Below are 22,998 nucleotides of genomic sequence, written 5' to 3' on the forward strand. Positions count from 1 at the left end.
CACAATTTTCCTCTAATATATAATTATTAATGTTTATTATTATTTGTTATGATTATTATTTATTATTATTGTTATATATGATTATTATTTATTATTATTTATATAGCAACTATCAAACAATTATAATGCAATAAGCGTTGGAATAGATTGAGAATCAGCAAAATCGAAAATATCTCTTGAAGACGACCTTTAATGTTTACCATGATGAGAACCGATAAACACGGAAATCATTATACATACCGATAAATCAATTATCGGAAGTGTTTGACTATTAATTCATATTGTATAACCCATATGCATCGGACCTAATAGAACTCTTTTTCCTTCGTACCCGTGGAAGAATGGAGAGTCACGAATGCGGAAGATCTGTACGTAGACCGTTAAAGAGTCTCCTATATTGGAGATCATGACTCATATTCCTTGCGAGCATTCACTCGATTGCGGGCCATGAGATGATGGCGGTGATGAAACGAAGACTATCTTATTGCATCACATTTGGTTATGAACGGTTTTACATAACCAATTCCATCTATTAGTGTATTGGTTAATATCGTTTATGGTTGTTTGTTATTAATTATACATAACCGATTATATCTGTATCAGTTTGGTTATTATTCCGATTACATTTATGAATCGGTTTGTCTTCAAAAGCCATTGGTCTCTTGGTAAGTCTTATGACTCGGCAATAATGCGGGCAATATGTATCGAACTACGACCAGTAAGAGTGGGAAGCTCAATAAATAATACTATCACTTGATTATTGAAAGGCTCGACAATCATACGAATGTGGAGATTTACAATACCAATATAGAAGGCAAGACTATCGAAGGAGAATAGGCAATTAGAAAAATGTCGACGGTGGTTAAGAGAAGGCACGATAACAATGAGTTATTAGCATAGTAAAACGCCGATTAGTTTGTTTGAAACATAAGCCACTAACAATGATACATCAATGAGAGAAGAGTCGACAACAACTCCTCATCACCACCCTTTTCATCAATAATTCTATGGACAAACAGATCTATATAAGTCTCTCATTATTCTGTGTGGTAATTCCTGGTGAGGTGACATTCCATGGTCTGCGATAATATAGCGGTCAACATCCATAGTATAAGGAACATCACTAATGATCGATATTGACAATGATGAGATTACGATCTTTGTCAAGGAGTGAAGATCGTATCAACTAAGATATGGACCAATATGAGAAAGGGATATCGTCGTATATTAAGGTATGAAAGATCGGATACAATCATAAGGATATTGATTAAAGACATGGATTAATTTAAGAGATCGATGCAAGACAACAGCGACATATGCAAGTATTGACCAATATAATCTCAGCATCATTAAGCTTATTTAATCGATGAATGAGATTAATCGATAACCATAAATGCCATGAAATGGTGCGACCAAGGATAGGCATGAGTCAAGTCTTTTGCAATGTGACTTATCATTCCAAACACAAGATATAAGGAGGACATCAACAAGTCAATAATATACTGTATACGTGAATATATACATATAGATCGTGGGAAGTTTGTCTCTTATTAGTGATCCATTTTGGATCGCTCCTTGTGAGAAATTACCTTGGGCATACTATCAATTGCATAAGGAACAAAGTCAGCAGTCCAGGAGAACACCATATCTTATTATAAAGGAAGAAATACCACATGGGAGGCCTCTGATCTGACAGAGAAATCAGAATTTAAGGAAAAAGACTTCAACAAAAATTTAAGTTAATTAATATTAGAAGGAGCTTGCCAAAGTGCTTTGTGGGCCCACCCAATAATTATTCAGAATATTATAATAAAAGAATCTTCCAATAGTATTTGTAGAAAAGGTTGAAGATTTCACAAATTTTTTTGTGTGTTTTAGCAGCAGCTCCACTATAGGGAATGGGGCCCACTTGTAATATTTGGAGATATTGTTTGTGTTTTCAATTTCAACACCACTTAAGCTTTTACAAGGAATCTAGGAATTTTTGTTTGTGATTTGAGCCAAAGGGTTAACAAATGTTTAAGAGGAGTCAACAACATGCTGAAGAATTTTGCTTGGGAGAGTGCCAAGATAAGTACTACTCTTTTAAATTCAATATTTTAATGAAATGTGTTTTTTTAATAATTTTATGTTTATTAATATATTATCATTCTCACTTTAATTTGAAATTGATGTCTCAATATTAAATTATGGTAAGTCTTAAATGGGGACATTACAATCTCCAAGTACACCCCCATCTCCTATATTTGCAAATTAGTCATACAAATATCGATACCAATCTCCAAGTACCCATGTCTCCTAGTGACCATGGTAATAACGGTTTGGAGCCCTCCTAAAACTCAATCACATGCTCAAAACCCGTGTCAACAGGTCTCCCAAGAGGAATGTCACTAGAAACCACACTATAATTATTCAGCATAGATTGAATATCCACATGATACTACTCATCATCATCATAAGCGGCTTCAAAAGAAATCAAGCTCTAGGTCGTCCAAGCAACATCACCAAGTTTGAAGATACTCTACATCCTCTTACCTGTCATGATCCTGGGTGCACCACTCAACATACCTCTTAGGACCACCTTTTTCACATCAACTTTGAATTTCTATTGCATGGTCTGGAAGTTCTGAGAATACTTCCCTAATAAGAACAACCACTAGACACCCAAAATAGCATTAGTATCTCCAATGTCAACTACGTAGAAGTCACCGATGACGATGTAGTCATCTAATACAATAGTCAACTAAAGAACCCACATAGCACAAGTCATGGAGAAGCCATCTAGTACTAATACATTGAAGCCCTCACAATCCTATACTTGTATACCCCTCTTGGCCACAAAAGCTACATCTATACAATTGTGGGTTAACTCAAAGTCCATGAAGACAATAATTTGTTGCCCCTTTAATTATCCTTGTACCCAAAATGAAGTACCTAGGAGTACTAGAAAGACTAGCTATAGTTCCTCCCATCACCCTCTTTGATGAATGCTCATGCATATATGTCAGTTCCCCATCTGAATGCTCCAACTCACTACTAATATCTCCTAGCTTCTCTTCCTCGCCATCTGAAACCACCCCTATGGAATGAACCTTCACTTTTCCCATACACCTATGACCAAGCTCCCAAGGTTCCTTGCAAGAGAAACACAACTTTTTCCTACATAGTTCATTTATAACCTCATCATCCATGTTGTTCCTCTTCAACAACTCCTTTTGGAAAGGTTTCTTATCCTTCTTTGGTGAAAATGGGTTTGGACTGAAATTTGTTTTTGGGAACTAAACTCTCCATATTGCAACCCCACTTGATGCCATCTTGTAAGGTACTTGGATCAAATGCTTTGAACCCAACCAAGAAGGGTTCCATCAATCCCTCCGTAAATAAAACAATCAACCTACGGTTAGAAACATTTATGACCACCAATAAGAGTTTATGGAATTCTAATATGTAGGAGTCAACTGACCCCAACTATCTCAACTAAACCAACTCTCTGAAATGCAACTCAAATCCTTTTTGTCATGCTTGTCAATCAACATTTGAGTAAAATCAGCATATGATGTGATACCAGCATATCCTAAAGTGACCAACCCATGGTACCACCACTCATGAGCTTCTCCATCCAGATGAAGAGTGGCATAATTGATGGCCTCTAACTCTAGCATGGGATTAAGCTTAAACTATGTATCTAGTTTATGCATAAACGAACAAGCAATGCATATGTTGGAATAATTGCATAAAACGAACATGCAATGCATATGTTGGAATAATCATTGCTAGAAATGGTCGACTTGCCTTCCTTAGGCTAAAAACCCTAATTAGACTTGTATCGTGTATCTCCTCTTAGTTTGCTTTGTACTTGACCTGACAAAAATTAGATAATGACATGGCCGCATGAAATTCATCACCCAAGTGTAGAGTCAAGAATATCACCCTCATCACCCTTAGTGGCAATTGTGACATGTGGTGCCTCCCCCATGTTGCTTGGAGGACAAGTTCGCCAACTTGTCCTTTTGTCCACCGAAGAAGTCCATGTCAGCTTCCCCAGAGTCGTTACCAGCTCTGTTGATATGGTAGATTTGCGGACGCAGACGCGACGCAGAGACGTCTACATGGCGCGCTACCATCCCACCAACCTGCCAGCCAACAGGTGGCCATTGGGATGTTACGACCCGCGCCAGGAAGGAATCATAACGCCTCCCTGCGTGGCCACTGACATTCAAGCTCGTCCCTTAGCCTATATCCTTGGTTTTGGGACATTTCCAAAGGACTTTTTGGCAGATTGAAGCTCTTGGAAACACCACCACCATTGTTGCAACATCGTCAAGCTACCAAGTTTACCAAGCATGCCAACACTTGCCAAGTACTAGGGGAGTAGTCTAACTCTATCTTGCATTTCTAATATCTTGTTTATTTCCAATTACCAAATAGCATAGCATTGTCTTTGTATTTCCCTTTACATTCTTCTTTATCATCTTCTTTATCATCTTCCTTTCTTGTGGCTTTTTGGGTTGTCCGTGGAGGTGGAAACATCAAAACGGGGGTCTGACTTAGGCAGACTCCAAAACACAATCCCCAACATTTTCTCTCTTGTATGTGTAGGTGCAGCTTCGTGAAGAGAATATTATCTTGCGGGAGGCTTCACAGCGTGGACCAGTTGTGAGATTTCTTTATTCTCTGCTACTTTCCTTATTTTGTTTCGTAATTCGTACTTTTCATAATTTTCAGTACCGTTTAGCTGTTTCATAAGTTTCGTCAGCACGTCCAGGACTTTCTGTCCAAACGCTATACTTTGTCCGTACAGGACGACAACGCGCCGCATTGGAGTCCCAGCTCCACACGCTCATCCTGTGGCTAGAGGCTTTGCAGAGCTCTCCAGAGACGTCTCTTGGGCGTCTGACGCTCCTCCCATGATTTTGTTGTCCCCTGGCTCAACGTTGCGCCTGTTCGAAGAGGTAATCGGAAGGATAATTTGTTCTTAAAGATTCATCATCCTTGAGGTGACAAATTCCCTCCATTACACCAAGATTTAATACTCCCTTAAATAATCTTGCATATTCTCACCACATTCCTATCGTCCAACTTGTTCTCTTGGTGGTGCCTCTAAGAATTCAGGCATTAAAGGTCTAAGAGTAGTTCTACTGCCTATTTTGGAGTTGTTTACCAGAATATTAGTGTTATTCCCTTCTCCATGGTTGTCATTGATTCATTATTGCCTTTAATGCCGTTGTTGTCATTATTCCCATGATCACCTTGATTTCTATTATCCATTGCCTGCATTGCTTGAGTAATTCGTTGAACAAATTGCTGAAGTCCTCTAGCCAAAAATTCAAAATCTACATAGTACTAGGGTTTTGTTGTTCATGTCTATCACCTATAGCTCCGTCTCTCGAATCTGAACTTAAAAGATGTCTTCTCATCTAAATGATATTCTAGATCATCAGCATTCATGAATTAATTTCATTAATCAACTTGTTGCATTATCCTCGAAGTTGGCAAGATCACTTGTTCAGATACCACCATAAAAACACTAACAAATGTCCTAAGCCAAAATTTATAATTTTCACTAAGTTTGATGACCACACATTTCGTCAAACAATTGGAGTCCACATGAATATGAAGAGATTTCTTAATGTTATCATTTATCTTATTTGTTCAATGTTGTCATAAAAAGTTTTTACTTCATAAAATTCAACTTAACATTCATAAATTTAAAAAGACATTGTGATAAACAATCTACAATCAGTCAATATATTTGAATATTTAAAGTTCAAACATTAAACCCTGTTGTGTATAACTCGGAAAATCAAAATGATGCACATACAATAATCTGACCTTAGCAAACAGCACAAATGAAGAACTCAAAATTCATAGCAGCTTATATTACCAGCGTTCAAGACTGAAGTCTATCTACAGTGCAACGTTTCACATGAGCAACTCATTATGCATGGCGTCCACCTTTGTGCAGTCCTTTAAACCTAACGCTTTGATCCCAATCTGCTTGAAACTTCACCCAATTTTCACATCAGCCATAGCGAGGGAAATCAACCAACAATAAATGTACAAACGCCTAAGTTTTTCTCTAAATTCTCATGCCCAACAAGGTACTTTGTCGCCCAGTCAAGTGCAGTATTCATGCCCAGCAATGACATCAAATAATGTGAATCTTATGCCCAAAATATTAGCAAATCGTCCTTGCAATTCTTCATTTCATCGCATCCCATATTCAGGTATCCAAGAAAATATCCGATGGCCTCCCCAACTTGGAGTCTAACTCTTTTCTTAGCAATGTCTTTCAATCTGCAACCATCTTTAATAATTTTTCTCGCATGCAAGATTTCACAAATTATTTTATTTTCTTCCAATCATGCTCCTACATGAAACCTGTGCGATTCCACCTGTAATCAGCTAGAGAAAATATCTCACCACCAAAACCGGTTTCCCTTAGGGTTTTCATCCTAGGGTTTTGCTCCAAGAAGCTCCAAATCCCCTATAGCAAAAATAAACAAGCATGAGCAAATGAACTACTAATCCCTCTTTTCTATATTTACCTTAGAACATTCTCAAAGCGCTTTTCAAATTTCTACTTGAAATATTTCATTAAGGCACCTTTATAAAGTGTCTTTTAATATTTCACTTTAAATTCACCTAAGTCACTGTATCAAATTGATTAAAGTGACCCCTAAAATTTGTTGTACTGGACAACCTTATTTAATTAATTGATTTATTCCTTGATTAAACCCAAAATTAGCCTACACGAATTAAATAGGCTAAACAGGTTGCATGTTTCATTACAAAGTTGCAAGAGATGATACTCTTCAACATCTCGCTGAGTTTTCATGTTAGCCGTAGGAATCGATATTAATGTATTTCCTGAAGATTTTTTTTGTCCTACCTCTTGAAGATTTTAAAATAACTTTTTCCTTGGAAAGGCAACACAAATTACTTTCCATTGGGCTACTATAGCAAGAGAAGGTCAACACCAAAAATATTTCTTACACCTCACTTTGGCAATAGCATCTCTTTTTTGTGATGACAACAAAATCCCCAAACAAAATGAGATATATATCCAGCTATGCAATGTGGAAATCATTAAACAATCACACAATATGGATCTAGACCATATAAAGTATGATAGGTTCATGAGAAGCTTATATGTGAAGATATTCTCCCGACCAATTGAAATGAGCAGATTGGTAATGATTTCCATCAAGCATTCTTTGTGTTCTATGATGATTCTTGACTAGCATGTTCCTGAGAGCCTATAACTTGACTGCCCAATAATGTATACATTACTAACAGTTTTGGCAGGAAACAAACACGGCATCTATACACTTCTAATGGGTTTTAAGCGCAAATAAAGTATAAATTGTCATCCTTCAAGAAGCTCTATATGTTAGTTTTCATTATCATTTAAAAATAATAATAAGTATGAATAGTAAAATCATAAATGTCCTATCCAGCATAAGCATCCAATTAGAATGTTGTTTTCTCAAAAATCACCTTGAATATAATGAAATGAATTTTCTAATAAAACTGGAATACAGAATCAACACTCATTATACATTCCAATAATGAAATCATTTGTAGAATTTTCGCAATTTCAGAAGAAAATAAGAGTACAAACTAGAATACAATACAACACAGCTATCTAAATTTGTGTGCAACATTATACTTTCCTATTAACACATTACAGTGTGAATTGCCGAATGCTTTTGCTTCACATTTATTTGTGTAGCCTTCGTTAGCTCATAAACATCATCCCACCAACAGGAAGAGGCACGTTTAGATGTTAGCACTGTTAGACACTGTTTTCTTTTCAACTGGAGATTTCAAACAAAAAGTCATTTGTTTCAAATTGAAAAATTATGTGGAAGAGCTACAAACTATTCTTTTTGTAATTATGGTATCATCATTGAAGTCCTAGTTCTCTAACACATTATATGACTTCAAACATTATATTCTATGGTTACGAAAATGTTATCAAACTTATATTCCTCTAGACCTGCATCTAAAATGCTTAATTTTTTTAATCCATGAAATACCAAGATGAACATCAGCAGGACAGCAAGAAGGAAGCCACCGCTCCAATTCCTCAGCCCATGTACAACGCATACTTGCTGGGCACACAACAAGTACTGGACCTTCATGCATGTAACAGGATGCTATAGCAATTGCCTGGGATAAGAGAACACCAAATCATCAAACCAGAATCCAGCCTTCAGCAACTAGTCATTTCTCTCATATTTTAGATTGTAACCAGCAGAAAGTAATCACACATGAGAACAGGGAAACTTTCTGAATATAACAAAAAAGAACAAGCTTGTTTGCATTCCATGTAACAATACAAGGTTTTTTAAGCAATGTAAATAAAGAAAAAAATGCAAAATATATTCTTTTAAATTACAATTCTCCCGCCTACCATAGTAGATTATCCAGGCTTCAGTTTGTCAAGAAATGAAAAGCAACTGCTTGGAATCCAGAATGTCTATATAAACATTCTCCAAAGAAAAATTTTGCAGTTTTATTTATAAAAAGTTTCCAACTCAAGCATTTATTCCAATAAACTCTCTGGCCGTGTTTGCCAATGAAAATAGAAAACAGCACTTATGCCATCAGTATTCTTCTAAGAAAGAAGATATGTCAAGCCTAGTCAAGTTTTTAGTGATTACAAATGCATGCTATATTTTCTTATCAAATTTCTTAAACTGTCCGATTATTAAATCAGGCCTAAGTTTACAAACACTACGATTTACCAGGTTAAGATCTAATAATTACATATTAGTTACAATATAAATATTAATGTCATATTGATTAGAATAGAAACAAACTAAACTAAAGTAGTGTAAGTCATCTTACAGTGAAAAAAACATACAATAAAGAATTGCAAACACAACACAAACAAACGATCAATGATCATTGTTAAGTGAACAATACAAAGCCTCAATTGCCAAATCATATATAAAATTCAATAAATGAAAAAATGCAACTATTTGAAATTTAAAACATCAATGATCATAGGCACACAAAATAGAAATCCATTACAAATTGAAAAATCCAGATAAGATTATAATCAAGGTTAATAGTTGATCTTGGTGGGCAATGAAGTTCAAGAGCATGACAAACTTGATTGCCCACCCTTGGCATTCAATAATCTGTCTTTAAACATGAAGAAAAGGACGACACACCAAGTTGCTAATCTCTTACAGTTTTAAAAATTTCCAAAAAAGGTGAAAGGACTTTCTTATTGAAATGACTAGCCCGGTGAGGGACATCATGGGGATAGCCTGACAACCCATTGGCATTTCCAAATGGGGGATGTACTACCATTAACAGCATTTTAGAAATGCAGAACTGATTTATATTATCAGCTTGTTTGACAACATTTAAAGTGAATTTGGTGTGTACAGGGACTTTTATCGAAGTGCTTTCAGTGGGATGCGGTCTGGATGTGTTGGGTGTGTTAGTGTGCTTCTTTACAGAGTTTCCAGACCTTCACCAGCATGTTTCAGTCTGTTTATCAACTTAGCAGCATCAGTCATGCACCAACTTATACCTCACCATTCACATTAAGTCTATCATTTCACATTGGGTGGTTTGTTCATCATATTTGGCATTATTTTGACATTATTCTCAGCACTTTGAATCGTCAACCATTCCTCTTATACAATGTTTATAATGCATATCAACTAACCTTGTAGTACTTCGGAAGGTTAGAAGAGCTTTCATTTGTATGCATTTTATATTGTAAACACTAAATGGTTGTACAACCAATGGGTTTGATCAATGCTCAGTGATATATTTACTTACCCCACTAAACAAAGTGTTACATTTGTATTTAGTTTTCCAACAAAATAAGTGGAAGTTCCCTCTATGTTGACCCACCAAATAAGTGGATGCTTAGTACTTACACTCTACTGAATAAGCATGTCATGACTTTCTTTACAACTGCATCACACTTTGTTGAACAAGGGGGATTAGTCGGCTTCATAGTAATGTCCCCTTCCTACGCACTTTCTATTTTTAGGATTAGTTGTTAGATATTTGGTTAATCCCAAAGACACTGAGGGGGGGGGGGGGGGGGGGGGGGTGAATCAGTGTCTGACCGGTAGAAGAAAGATTTAAACTTATTTGCAACTTTATAACTGAAATTAATATACCGTTAAATAAATGATAATGCAGTAAAGAGAAGCAAAAGAATCAACATCAATACACACCATAACACAGAAATTTTTGGCAAGGAAACCCGGGTAGGGGAAAAACCTCGGTGGGATTTGTGACCCACAATATTTACTCACTGGCCAATATGAATAAATATTACTTAGTACAATAGGGGCCTGCACATGCAGGAAGGCCAACTACCTAGAGCTCACTGCTCAACAACAAAAATGGAGTCCCACTGACTACACAAATGGATGGTTAAATCCAATAACAATGTACTGCTTCAAAATAGCATTTGTAATGCTGGAATCAGTACCGGTTTAAGCTTTGTCTGATACCTCTACCAAAAACCTTGCCGGTAAATGATTCTGCTTTCACAGAATAGTCTTCGCTCTGCTCTGCTTCTTATTCGCTCTCAAAATAAATACATCAAAGTGCATATAAAACTATCCGGTATCATATCCCTATCTTATTACATATACCGCTTACATACACACATTTCATTACCTACTTCGCATACAACTACTTACCAAATGACCTACAAGATCTCATACATATATGAGTCTTTACAATACATCATGTTGGCCATACAAATATAATTTACATTACAAACAATATTATTGCCAAGTCGTCTTAGACTGCCAGTATAATCTGCTGCCGGTGTAAACTGGATGTCGGTGTGAATAAACCTTGTTGTATTAGCCGGTGTCGGTAGGTGAGGTCTATTGTCGGTATAACCTGTGAACCATGTTGAACCTTGTTGCCACTTAGTTGCCATCAATGACAACATCTACCATTCTCATCTGAGTGTATAATGCCAACATTAGCCAATTAGCAGTGATTCCCGTAGGCTAATATAGTGGATAGGGAACACAAGTAGGGATTGGTAGATCTTGCAGGGGGTCCATTTGTGGCATTTCAGGGGCTCAGAGCCAACTTTCTATTTTTAATGAGATACTACTATTTTTAGATGTCACCAATGGGCCATGGGTGCAACATCCATTGTCAGTCTTGTTGGTTGAAAATTTTGTACACCTGCGAAGATGTGCAAAATTGTGGTTTCAGCCACAGTCTGTGAGTATAAAACTCTCCTAATTTAGGGAAGGCTCCCCCTCTACTACTACTAATACTAGACTAATTTGGGTGGGATAACATCTTATTCTCTTTCTTCAGAACGGACGATATTCTTTCTATTATTTCAGAAAAGAAGTTACAACAACAACGGTAAATACAAAAATGAAACTTTTTGTATGATTTTTAGAACATAAAGGGAAGCAAAGTTTACATGAAAGCACAAAGACTTTTGTCACTTCCCTGGAACACGAAAATAGAAATGAAAGCACAAAGTCTTCAGCACTTCTACTGTCTTATAAACCTTCTCAAAATGATAACAGTGTACAACACACAGCAGCTCAAAGTCTATCTATATGATGCACTTCACCTTACATGCACAAGTCTTAAAAATAAAAGCAGCAGAAAGTTTACAAGTTATCTCCTTACTTGAGCTTTCTACACTAGCTCCAAACGTGATAAGCAACTCAAAGTCTACAAGACCAAGTCTAGAAAAAAAAACTTATAACTCTAAATACAATTAGCAGCTCAAAGTCTGCAAGATTGAATTTAAATCCCTCTTAAACAATAGAAAAAAAATCACAATCAGTTCCAAAAAATATCATCACATAACAACTTGAATTGGCACAAAGTCTGAACACAACTTGCTTCTTTTATTGAAAGCAATTTGATTTACACCTAAGCTCAAAGTCTTAGAGTGCACACACAAACCAACAGAATTTTGTTGCATTGCCAAAAGACTATCATTACAAAGAGCAACCTCGTCTATATATAAGAGAGGGTCCGAGAGCAAAATGTGGGAGAAGTCTAACCAACTGAGACGTATTCCACAACTAACTAACTAACTATAACATTCAAATTACAGTCCTATTGTCTTTCGACTAGTAATTTGCTTACATGCAATTACAAGTTACAACTTTGCAAGTGAGATGATCTCTTGCTATTACAATTTCTGACATTACATGTAATTTGTCAAAATGAAATTACAAATGCATAATTGAAACTAAGTGTTTAGAGAAACGACTCTATCTACATCATCCTTTGTTTGATCTTCATGCTATTATAAGACACTCTGTGATTGAAGTACTCAAGTTTGGGAATGGGATCTTGAACCGAAACAAGAACTTGCACCCTTGATAGTCTTTGTGTCCTTGACCAGCGAACTTCAACCCTATCACATGCTTGGGGTAGTAACATTTCTTCAAGAGAGAAAATCTTCTCTTCATTGTGTTCTTTCTCTATGCTTGATTCACTTTGTCACTGGATGTCTTCTATTTATAGATGACTTCATGAGGATTATTGACCCTTGGGCTACCCCATGAATTACTATTGTATCTATTCTTCCTTTGTTCATTGATGAAGAACCCATAACACCTTATTCAAGATGAAATTGTTATAAAACAATGCCCATGCCTTGATTTGTTGGTTTTATAGATCGTGTGTGCAAACAAGACTAACAAGGGAAGGGATAAATTGATGCAAAAACAGGCTCACAAGTGAATTTCGGGTTTTAAAGACTACATTATATGTGTGGAAAAACAAGAGCCTTGATTTGCAATTGTGGAGAACAAACATGCAACTTCATATGTGTAATGGGAATATACAAGTTTGCACTTGTAATTGGATCCTAGAGACTCATTTTCAAGTGTTTTCGAGTGCATTTTGGACCAACTTCGGGTTTTGGAGGACTGAATGCGAGTGCAATGTATGGAAAAACTTTTACACTTCCACTTGTAATCGGGTCATGAAGACCCAATTGCAAGTAAGCATTTTGATTAGGTATAAGCTTGCAATCTTGTGGGAAAGCCTTCATAATCTGTCTTTAGAACATGGGAATTTTGTGGAGGCAAGCAATGTTTTGAAACTTTTGAAATCACTTGCAATCGAGTCTCAGAGACCCGACTGCAAGTAATGAAAGACATGGATAATGAAATTGCAATCACCCTTTCGAAACCCGAAATTAAACATGAGGGCATAATAAAGAGGAAATAGCATCAATAGGCATTATTGGTAATCGACTGCAAATAAATGGAAGGGATGAGCTTGCAATAAGAAAATGGTGGGCATAAATGGAAAGACTCCATTACTTATATTTGCAATCGGGTCTTCACAAGACCCGATTGCAAGCGAGAGGTACTTGCAAACAAATGGAAAAAACTTGATAGTTTGCCTTTGAAGAACGGATTTTGGGAGATTATGTGCAAGTGAACAGCATTATGAAAGTTTTGAAATCACTTGGAATCGGGTCTCTGAAACCCGACTACAAGTGAACACAACTATGTGTTAAAGAATGAACTTGCAATTGTACTCATGAAACCCGAAAATTAAAGGCAAAAGATGAGGAAGAGATAATAATGAACACTTGTAATCGAGTCCTCAAATCCCGATTACAAGTAAGTGTTAGTTTAAATTAGGGTGAAGAGCGGATTCCAATTGCCTAAGGCAACATTGGAATCCGCCCTTTAGTGCTGGGCCCTTTCTCACACGCCACCCTCCAATAGGGCCGACCCTATATCTCACACCACTTGATGTGCCTCTCATGAAACGTGTTAAGGAAAATAATTAATAAATAAAATATAATTATTTCTAGCCGACCTAGAGGTCTACCATCAAGAGGAAGATATATATGTGTGTCCTTCAAGATGAAGTAAATCAATTCATATCTCACACACATCAGCAAATGCGATCTGCTCTGCTCCTAAATGCGATCTGCCCTCCTACACTTGGCGAATCTACTCCTTGGTGAACTGCAAGAACATTTGGTTATATGCTGCTTCAGCCTGTTAAAGTCATCTTCTGCTGATTGGTGTCTTGGTCATCTACAGCTAGGGCATCATTCTACATCACCTTGGCAACTTGTTGTTTGGACAGCAATCAGAGATAAGTGTTGTAATCAGAACATTATGCTTAATACATAATCAGATCTGAGGATCTTTCTTGTTGGGTTTTTCCTCCTAGGAGGTTTTCCCAGGGTACTTGTGTGTTGTGAGTTCATTCTGTTCATTTCTCTACTTTTGCTTAATTCTAGAAAATCCTAACACTAACAGCAATCAATATTAATCTGGAAATTAAGATAAATTTCTATTTTCTGAGTATTGTATTAATCTAAAAGACTAAATTCAACAATAAGAACACATTGCACTTAGCGAATAAGCTTGTAATCCAGTCTTGAGGACCCGATTACAAGTGTTCATACTTTGCAAAATAAAACGATGAATGGGAAGATCATGACGCAAAACGTACAAGGCCCGATTGCAATGCCAATGGTGGAACATGAAGGGCTTGCAATCGCGTTCTAGAGACCCGATTGCAAGTTATTTAAACTTTGCAAAAGAAAATAACCCCAACATTCTTGCAGTCGGGTTTCTAGAACCCGATTGCAAGTGACCAAAGTGTCTCTTTTCTTTTATAAAGTGAACTTGTAATCGGATCCTAAAAACCCGATTGCAAGTTAAATATACTTTATAAAAACAAACTAACTTGTAATCGGGGTTTAGAAACCCAATAAAAAGTAAAGACAACTTTGCAATGACTGACCTAAAACCCGAAATTGCATGGAAAACTAGGAAATGAAAGCCAAAACTAACCAAAACTTGGACAACAATGGCAAACACACCCCTTAATGATTGGACATTAGCAAATATGAGTGTTGCACCTTGTAAAATGTGCTTTAGAGACAAAAACGACACATTTTTAGTAAACATTTATAAGGGTTGCCTCATTTTTGAAACTTCAAAAATAAGGACAACATGCAGCCATTGCATGCAGTCAATCCTGGCCCTTGATCTAAAATGTTAAATCTATAAAAGGTCAATGCCTCTCTTTTGAAAAGAGTTATATCCTAGAGGTTAGATAGTTAGATTTTAGAAGTTAACAGTTAGCAAATTAGGAGTACAATAGAACTGCTGTAAGAAATTGTTGTAATGGAAGTTACAACAAATAAATGGAACATTGAAGCATGGTATTTTGTTGTTTTATCCTTAATTGTTTGCATGGTTGAGTTTAGTGGTTTTAATGGTGAAGTGTGGGGGGTATTTAATGAGATTTCGAGTTCATACCATTGGGGACCTACTAATTGTAGGTCACCGTGTATGGTTAGTCTGAATCTTATTATTGTGCTTAGTTCAACTGTAGGTATTTGTCTTAGACTGCGCCAAATTTGGGTGCTTAAATGAGTACCTCCTGTCTAAAAATCCTTCATTCCCTTGGAGCTTGCACTATCCCAATGAAGTTGTGAGTATATCTCTGGCGAAGCAGGAGTTAGTTTAAGGAAATCTATCTACCCGTAGCACTAATTGTTACCATCATTGTCCTTAGGCCCCCTAAACCCTATCTCTTTTGTTATTTATTTTCCCAATCTAAGATTCAAAGCATCGCCAGATGCAAGCCAGCTTGTTGTAAATGTAAGCCCCCTTGTGTTACCAGCAAAACACATCAAACCGCTGAGTTATCCCACAGTCAAGACCTGACATTTGGAACCTTGAGGTTACCCCCTTTGATCATCCAGAATAGCATTAGGGATTTCCTTATTCAAGAGAGGATAGGATACTCAACATTCTATTCTATGTTGACCCGAAAGAGAAGGACGATTTCCGTCGCATCAACAATGTTCATTTGCACAAAACAAGCTTCGGCTTTCTCCTCTTCACTTGCACAACATGGTCTTGGTCAGAATTTTGTAGTTCATCTACACTAACTTGGTTTGGGCAGCATTTGGGTGCTCATTTGCATTGACAAATGGGCCTTGAGGTGCTCATCTGCACCAGCAGATTTGATTGATCAAATTTTGATCACTTCATTTCTCCTAGGCAAATTGGCCTTTTGTGCTTCATTTGCACAAGAACATTTGTTTGATCGATTGTTGGATACTTTATCACATCAAGGTAGAGCGGGTGTTAACATGGTCATTTGCACAACATGAATTTAGCGGCCTTTCCCTTCTCAATTGCACAAAATTTTGAGCATTGATCATCCATTTGCACAAGCAAGTTAGTTTCATCAAATTTTGATCACCATATTGCACCTAAGCAAGGTAGTGGAGAACCTTTCATTTGTAGAAACTCTATCTTGCCTAGGCAGCCTTCTATGCCTCATTTGCACAAGGATGGTGGTCTTTTGATGCTTGTTTGCATAATTGATTCTTGCCTAGTTCAATCTTGGTGTGGCGGTATTTAGGGCTCCATTTGCACAAGTCGGAGTCAAATTTCCCCTTTTCATACACCAATAGGTCGGAAATGTAGGCATTGAATGCATAACTAGGTCGGTATTTTAACTCAGCTTGCACAAGATAGGCAGGTCAGATTTTGAGGGCTTCAATGCACATCTCTATACATGTTCAAAGGGGATTGAGACTTGACTTAGTCAAATTTTGATGATTTTACCTCCTTGGTTCAATGTAGTGTATGTTGAAATTCAAGACCCTTGGTGCTACGGTTGAAGTTCCTAATGGAACTACGAGCAAGTTTGTCCCTACGTATTCAATCATGAACTCGCAATGACATCTTGTTCCTCTAGCCACTCCACACCACCCGACAACAATAGCAACTTTAACCACCTGAAAAAGGTTGGCAACACAACCTCATAGCTAACTTAACAAGACTCATCACCTCTCACAAGCAAAGGCTAATAGCTACTAGACTTACCAAGCTAAGACGACCTAAAACCTTATGCAAAGAGAAAAAAGTAGGAGTCCCCATTTGCAATGAGCCGATGTGTGAAGACGTCAAAACAATACTATCACTCACGAGCCACATCCTCTACGTAAAGTGTTGAAAAGCTAATTGCTTCCTCATACATGCAGTTTAAGGAGAAATAGGTATCTGATTTCTACATCCAAGCTCTAGTTGTGAGCCCATTGGAGCCATCATAGGTGGTGTTGTGACCATTTCACGCATCGCCCCATTACAATGGGGACCCCCCCTTTTTTTCGCTTTTGTTTTGCCTGTTCTTCTCTCTGCTTTTAGGGTTTTGGGTGAGTGAGTTGTCTGTCTGGGCTAGGGCTAAACCTTAGGGGTTTCTTTTGGATGTTATTCAAGCTGAGTCCAGTCAAATTTTGAAAGTTGTTAAGCGTCCTCCGAAGGATTGAGATTGTTGAAATGAGGTAAGCCTATCAGGAGAGTCAGATAGGTCTCAGGCTAAGTCTAGATTGAGGGTTTTCAGGGTAAAATCCAGTTTTGACTAAGTGTTAGCATTTTGAAGGTGAAATTGTGTGTTTTTGCATAGGTGAGTTTTGATCAATTTTTTGAAGTAAGATGATGCCTGAAACACAAAAATCGCTCCTGACCCTTGCTAAGGGTCTAGGGCGAAATTCATCCTGAGTGCAAATTCTTGTTTTGAGAAGGCTTGCTAACTGGTTCCTAGCCTTGAGAATGACCTAACTCTGCCTTGTGAAGTGATTGGAGACTTAAATTTTGAATAATTTAGCCAGAAAGGGTGAAATCGCTCCTGACCCTCTCTCAGGGTCCAGGGCGAAAATGTTATCTAAGGCATATTTGTCACTGACTTTTCTAAATTGTTTGTGCAGGGTCTCCAGGAGGGATGATTGGACGTGGTTTGATGCTTCTGAAGATTTGAAGGCATGAAAAATGGTGAATTTTGAAGGCTAAGGGAAAAATCGCTCCTGTCCCTTGCTGAGGGCCCAGGGCGAAATTTTGATTTCCCTCATCTGGCAGTGAAAGAGGACAAAGTGTTGAACATGAATGGAAAACAAATGACTTTCTCCACCCGCCTGAAGGAGTTTTAACTTGAGATGATGAAGGATCTTATTGGAATCATCAAATTCGCTCCTGTCCCTTGCCGAGGGTCCAAGGCGAAAAAACTTATTAGAGTCATTCCTGACCTTGTTTGGTCAAATTGAGATATCAAAGGCGTGGTGGAAGACAAAATGAGCATGATGAAGCATCCAGACTTGATTGAAGATAATGAAATGATGGAGTTTTGCCCAAGAAGGGTAATTTCGCTCATGACCCTCTCTAAAGGTCCAGAGCGAAATTCTTTATATGCACATTTTTAGACCTTTCTTGGACATGAACTTTTATTCATAGCGTGAAACAAGATGAAATCTTCCCTAGCAAAGACATTTCATGATGAAAGGTGAGGCATTTTGGTCTAGAAGGCAAATTTTGCTCCTGACCCTCTCTGAAGGTCCAGAGCGAAATTTTCAAATGGCACAATTTTTTGCAAAGTCAAAGTGATTTTTACAATTGGAATAGATAAAGGCAAGTGTGTTTTACCCATTGAATATAATTTGGACGATCAACAAGGAGGCAATCAAGCCAGGTTTGCAAAGTCGCTCCTGACCCTCTCTAAAGGTCCAGGGCCAATTTCTAAGTTTCTCTCCTTTCTTTGAAGAATTAAGACAAAATCTTGCTTGAATGAGTGAGGAAGGGTGTGTTTTGACCGTTGAAGATAATTTGGAGGGCTAGCGAAAGATGGATAAACTTGAATTTGCAAAATCGCTCCTGACCTTCACTGAAGGCCCAGGGCAAAAAACCTAATATCCAACCTTTTCCTCCAAAATTAAATGAAGCTAAGCCTTCACACAAGTTTGAAACGATGTTTGAAATGCCTTGAGGTGGAATTGAGATCCTAAGATTACAAATTTTGATGACAATGGGGAAAATTGCTCCTGACCCTCTCCAAGGGTCCAGGGCGAAAATTCCCGTATGCCCACTTTCCTTGCATTTCGAGATGATATTTTTGTTTCCAAGACTCAAAAGGGAGTGGAGAATGATGTTCTACGCCTTAAGAGTAATTTGAAGTTGGAATGATCAAGAATTTGTGCAAAAGACTCAAATTCGCTCCTGACCCTCACTGAAGGTCCAGGGCGATTTTTACAAAACCAACAACTTCCCTCCAAGATTACGCTAAGGCAAGGTTGTGCAAAGGTGGAAAAGGTCTTCTAAAGCGTGGTGAACAAAGATTTGACTTCAAAACTTGATAATCCTAGGCTAAAATACAAAAGTCGCCCCTGTCCCTCACTAGAGGCCCAAAGCGAAAATCTTTGGAGCACCTATTTTGCCTTGCAAAAGCAAATTAAGCATGCATGGAACGAGTGAAGGAGATCATCGCTTATCCCACAAGGAGAATTGGCAAATAAAAGGATGAAGGATTGAGAGCAAAAGTGAAAAATCGCTCCTGACCCTCTTTAAGGGTCCAGGGCGAAAAAATCCTAATAGCACTTTCCTCCTAGAGATCAAGTGAAATTAAATTCAAAACTTCAATAAGAAATGCCATTTAAATGCCTAAATGAAGTCTTGGACAAGAAAAATGAGGAATGCAAGACCTAAATTGAAAGTTCGCTCCTGACCCTTGCCAAGGGTCCAGGGCGAAGTTAGTGGCATTCTTTATTTTTACCATATTTGAGCATTAATATCCTCCAAATTGTATTAAATGCCAAAATTGTTAACTTCGAAGCATTTGAAAAATTAAATTAAATTGGCATTTAATAAAAGACGTATTGGCATTTAATAAATAAATTTTGAGCCTTAAAAAATCGAATTTTTATTGTAAAGGCATTTAAAATTAATTTTTATGAAATTAAAATTAAATATGGAGCGCCTAAGGTCTCCTTTTTGCAAATTTATTTATTTTTTTAAGCCTATTTTGCCAAGTCGGCCTAGGGGGAGCAAGGTGGTAAGCGCTCTATATATTGGAGGTGTTTTTTCATCATTCAAATCATTCACTCATTGCTTCAAGTGCGAATTTGGAGAGCAAGAAGGAGGTGCGAAATCTGGTCTATTTGGAGCGAATTTATCTCAAGTGTTGGAGACTAGAAGGAGGTGGAGTTGATTCTTGTGAAGACTAAAGGAGGCGCATTCTATTCAAGGGAGAGCTTTGATCTACATTTTGCCTAGCAAAATTCACCTATTTTTGCATCATTTCTTAGAATTAGTACTCAAGAGGAGGTATGGCGTAATCACCTTAACACCATTGTTGAAGATTTGAATTTTGAGCTTTGTTTTGAAAATTCTAAGTTTGACGTAGTTAATTAGGAAATGATAACTCAAGATTTATCATGAAGTTTCCTAATTAAAATCCTAAATCTTCTTTTCTACTCTATATTTCTACGCTTCAAGATATATTACTAATTATGAAATGTTGTGTAGGTGTCAAGATGGCGACTCCAAAGGCAGGAGCATCTACTAGTCGTCCAGCTCTCATGAAGGAAGATCAGAAGAACGAAGAATTGGAGACCAGGATCGTGTCCAAGTGGAGCAATATCGGAGATACCAACTTGGGAAACTTCAGTGTGAAGAAGTTTCGAGAGGTCCCTTACATTGGCAAGCCATCGCCTGTCGCAAAGAAGATAATTGAAAGTGGCATCATCAAGGCAGCCGGTTTCCCTCCAACAGTCCAGTGTCATGAGCTAATGATCGAGTGTGCCCGCCATTATGACTCACAATCAAGATCGATCGTATCCAAGGAAGGAAACACTTTGGCTTACCTGTCAGAAGAGGCTATAAGTGAGGCTCTCCATCTTCCAGAACATAAACATATGATTTACAAAAGCCTAGAAGGAGCCAGGTCAATGTATGAGGATGATCCCGACACTTGCCTGAATCTCATCAATAAGAATTGGTTGCTCAAAAGTCGTCCTCGTCTGAGAAAGATTCCCAACACACCACATAGGATCGACTTCTAGGAGGAGTACAGAGATTTGATAACTTTGCTCAATCGAGTTACAGGGGCTCCTCAAGCCTTCTATTTCGAGAAATGGATGTTCTACTTCATCCAAGTGATAGTCCAAGGAAAAGGAACGATTCATTGGGCTAGAATTATTAGCCATTGTCTGGATGTGCAGTTGAGAAGACTAAAGCCTACTAGATCATTCCACATGAGCTCATATGTCATATATGCCCTGATCAGGCGTTTCGAATATGCTGGGCTACCTCACAGAGGAGTGATTGGAAGAGGACCCGGAGAGATGAGAGTTTGTGACTCTTATGATCATTTGCATCATCCACCTAGAGGTGACTACAAGTTAGTCAATGACACCTTCACGATGAACATCACTAGGATATTGCAAGGTGGGATCCATAATCGACTATCTCTGGATGCACAAGAACTGGTGAAGAAGTATGGTGCATGGTTCATCCAGTTTCAAAAGTTTACATATATCAGAGTTCATGGGTGTCCTTTACCTCCCTACATGTTGCCGAGGTATCCGACAGACAGGATAGTGCTACTTGAGGTGACTAGACAGTTAGCAGCTTATGCAAAGGCATTCAGACACAAGCATGGAAATAGAATTCCCGTGCCCATCATATTGGGGAATTCAGTTGAGGTATGTCCTAATACTCAAGCCTTGGATGATGCAGAGAAGGAATTGGCTTTATATTCATTCACATTCTTTGCCTCGAGGGAGAATTTTGATCCTCACGGTTATATGGAAGAGACAGTTGGTAAGAGGTACAAACACGAATTTCAGGTAGAGGACTTTTGGATGAATCTCTCAAGTGATTTGGAGGTTAAAAGAAAGATGCATTCCAGGCTGCCCTTAGATCTTATCAGAAAATGCAAAGTTTATAGGGTAGCAGATCAAGCACAGGATAGCGGCAGACATCTCCAATCATCTTATGACAGAGAAGACAAAGATGTGAAGATAGATTGGAATGAACCTGAGGTTTTGGACTTGAGGGCTTTGATGGCTCCAGTTTTGTCATGTACTCGAAGATGGGTGGATGTACAACATCAAAAGCTAAGAGAGCAGAACATACCAATGACTTTTACTTCGGAGGAAGGACCAGAAGGAGGAGGAGCGAGCGTAAGTGAAGACAATTCTCATCCTAGAGGCGCAAAGAGGAAAGAAAGACCTGAGAAAAGAGAACCTTCCAAGAAGAAGCAAGAGGCCAATCGAGATCGCTCATCAGGCACATCTTCTCGACATGGAAAGAAGGCAAGTCAAGCTGAAGGACAAGAGAAGACGGTGCCTGAGGTTGATGAATCTATGGAGTCCATGGTACAGAATGATAAACCCGGAAAGGGGCAGACACCTCAGCATTCATCAAGTCAATCTCCCCAAGTTGATGAGCTACATGAGGAGAAGAATGATGATGAAGCGACATCTCCTCTCCAAGAAGATGAACCATTGCCTAAAGAAATACAAGAGAGACGAGATCTGCCATTCCGGATTGGTTGAAGGAGAGACTGACAAGGGTGATTGTGATTGAAGATGAAGATGATGTAATTGACTTAGAGAGCCTTATAGGAAATTCTCAAGAAGTAACGGAGAGGAAGAAGGCCACCAAGATGTCCAAGGTGATCAGAGATGAGACAGGATCCAAGAAATTGCAGATAGCTACGCCAGTAGTGGACAAATGTGAAGGTGAAATCCTTGCAGATGAGTATGATGTAGAAACATTTGAGCTTGGTCCCCTCACTACTGAATAGGCACTGGATAAGGCAACCGATTCATTCGAAGCACTTAAGGACAAGCTTAAAGAAGAAATGGAAAAGAATAGAAAGCTTGAGAGAGAAGTCGATGCTTGGAAAGGCTACTTTACCCATCTCAATCAGCCCTTGGGACGTCAGGATCCGGTAGTATCTCCTGTGCAGGCACTTCCCCTCGAATCAGTTGGCGAGGCAGAAAGAGTCAAGAGCTTGGTTCAGCTTATGAGCTCTTGGATTGACAAATCCCACACGGTAGTTGTTGAATTTACAACAAGAATGATGAAAACAATCCACCGAGCTATCCAAGTCCTTGAGATCGTCCACAATCTAATGATAACTGTAGCTGCTTTCGCTCACACTAGAGATGTTATCATTCCT

At 38.1% G+C, this 22,998-nt stretch overlaps 1 protein-coding gene across 3 annotated transcripts in view; it reads right to left on the reverse strand.

Moving 5' to 3' along the window:
• Positions 1 to 22,998, reverse strand: part of LOC131042656 (uncharacterized) — a 278,257-nt gene that overhangs the window by 218,752 nt on the left and 36,507 nt on the right. For all 3 annotated transcript variants that reach the window (XR_009105286.2, XM_057975978.2, XM_057975977.2), the window contains one exon: positions 8,043 to 8,175. Coding sequence is in view for 2 of the 3 variants with exons in the window: in XM_057975978.2 (XP_057831961.2) it covers positions 8,043 to 8,175 (133 nt within the window). In the remaining variant the exon portion in view is untranslated. The remainder of the gene's footprint in view (positions 1 to 8,042; positions 8,176 to 22,998) is intronic.

This window comes from Cryptomeria japonica, chromosome 3 (genome assembly GCF_030272615.1).
Source record: "Cryptomeria japonica chromosome 3, Sugi_1.0, whole genome shotgun sequence".
Lineage (NCBI taxonomy): Eukaryota > Viridiplantae > Streptophyta > Pinopsida > Cupressales > Cupressaceae > Cryptomeria > Cryptomeria japonica.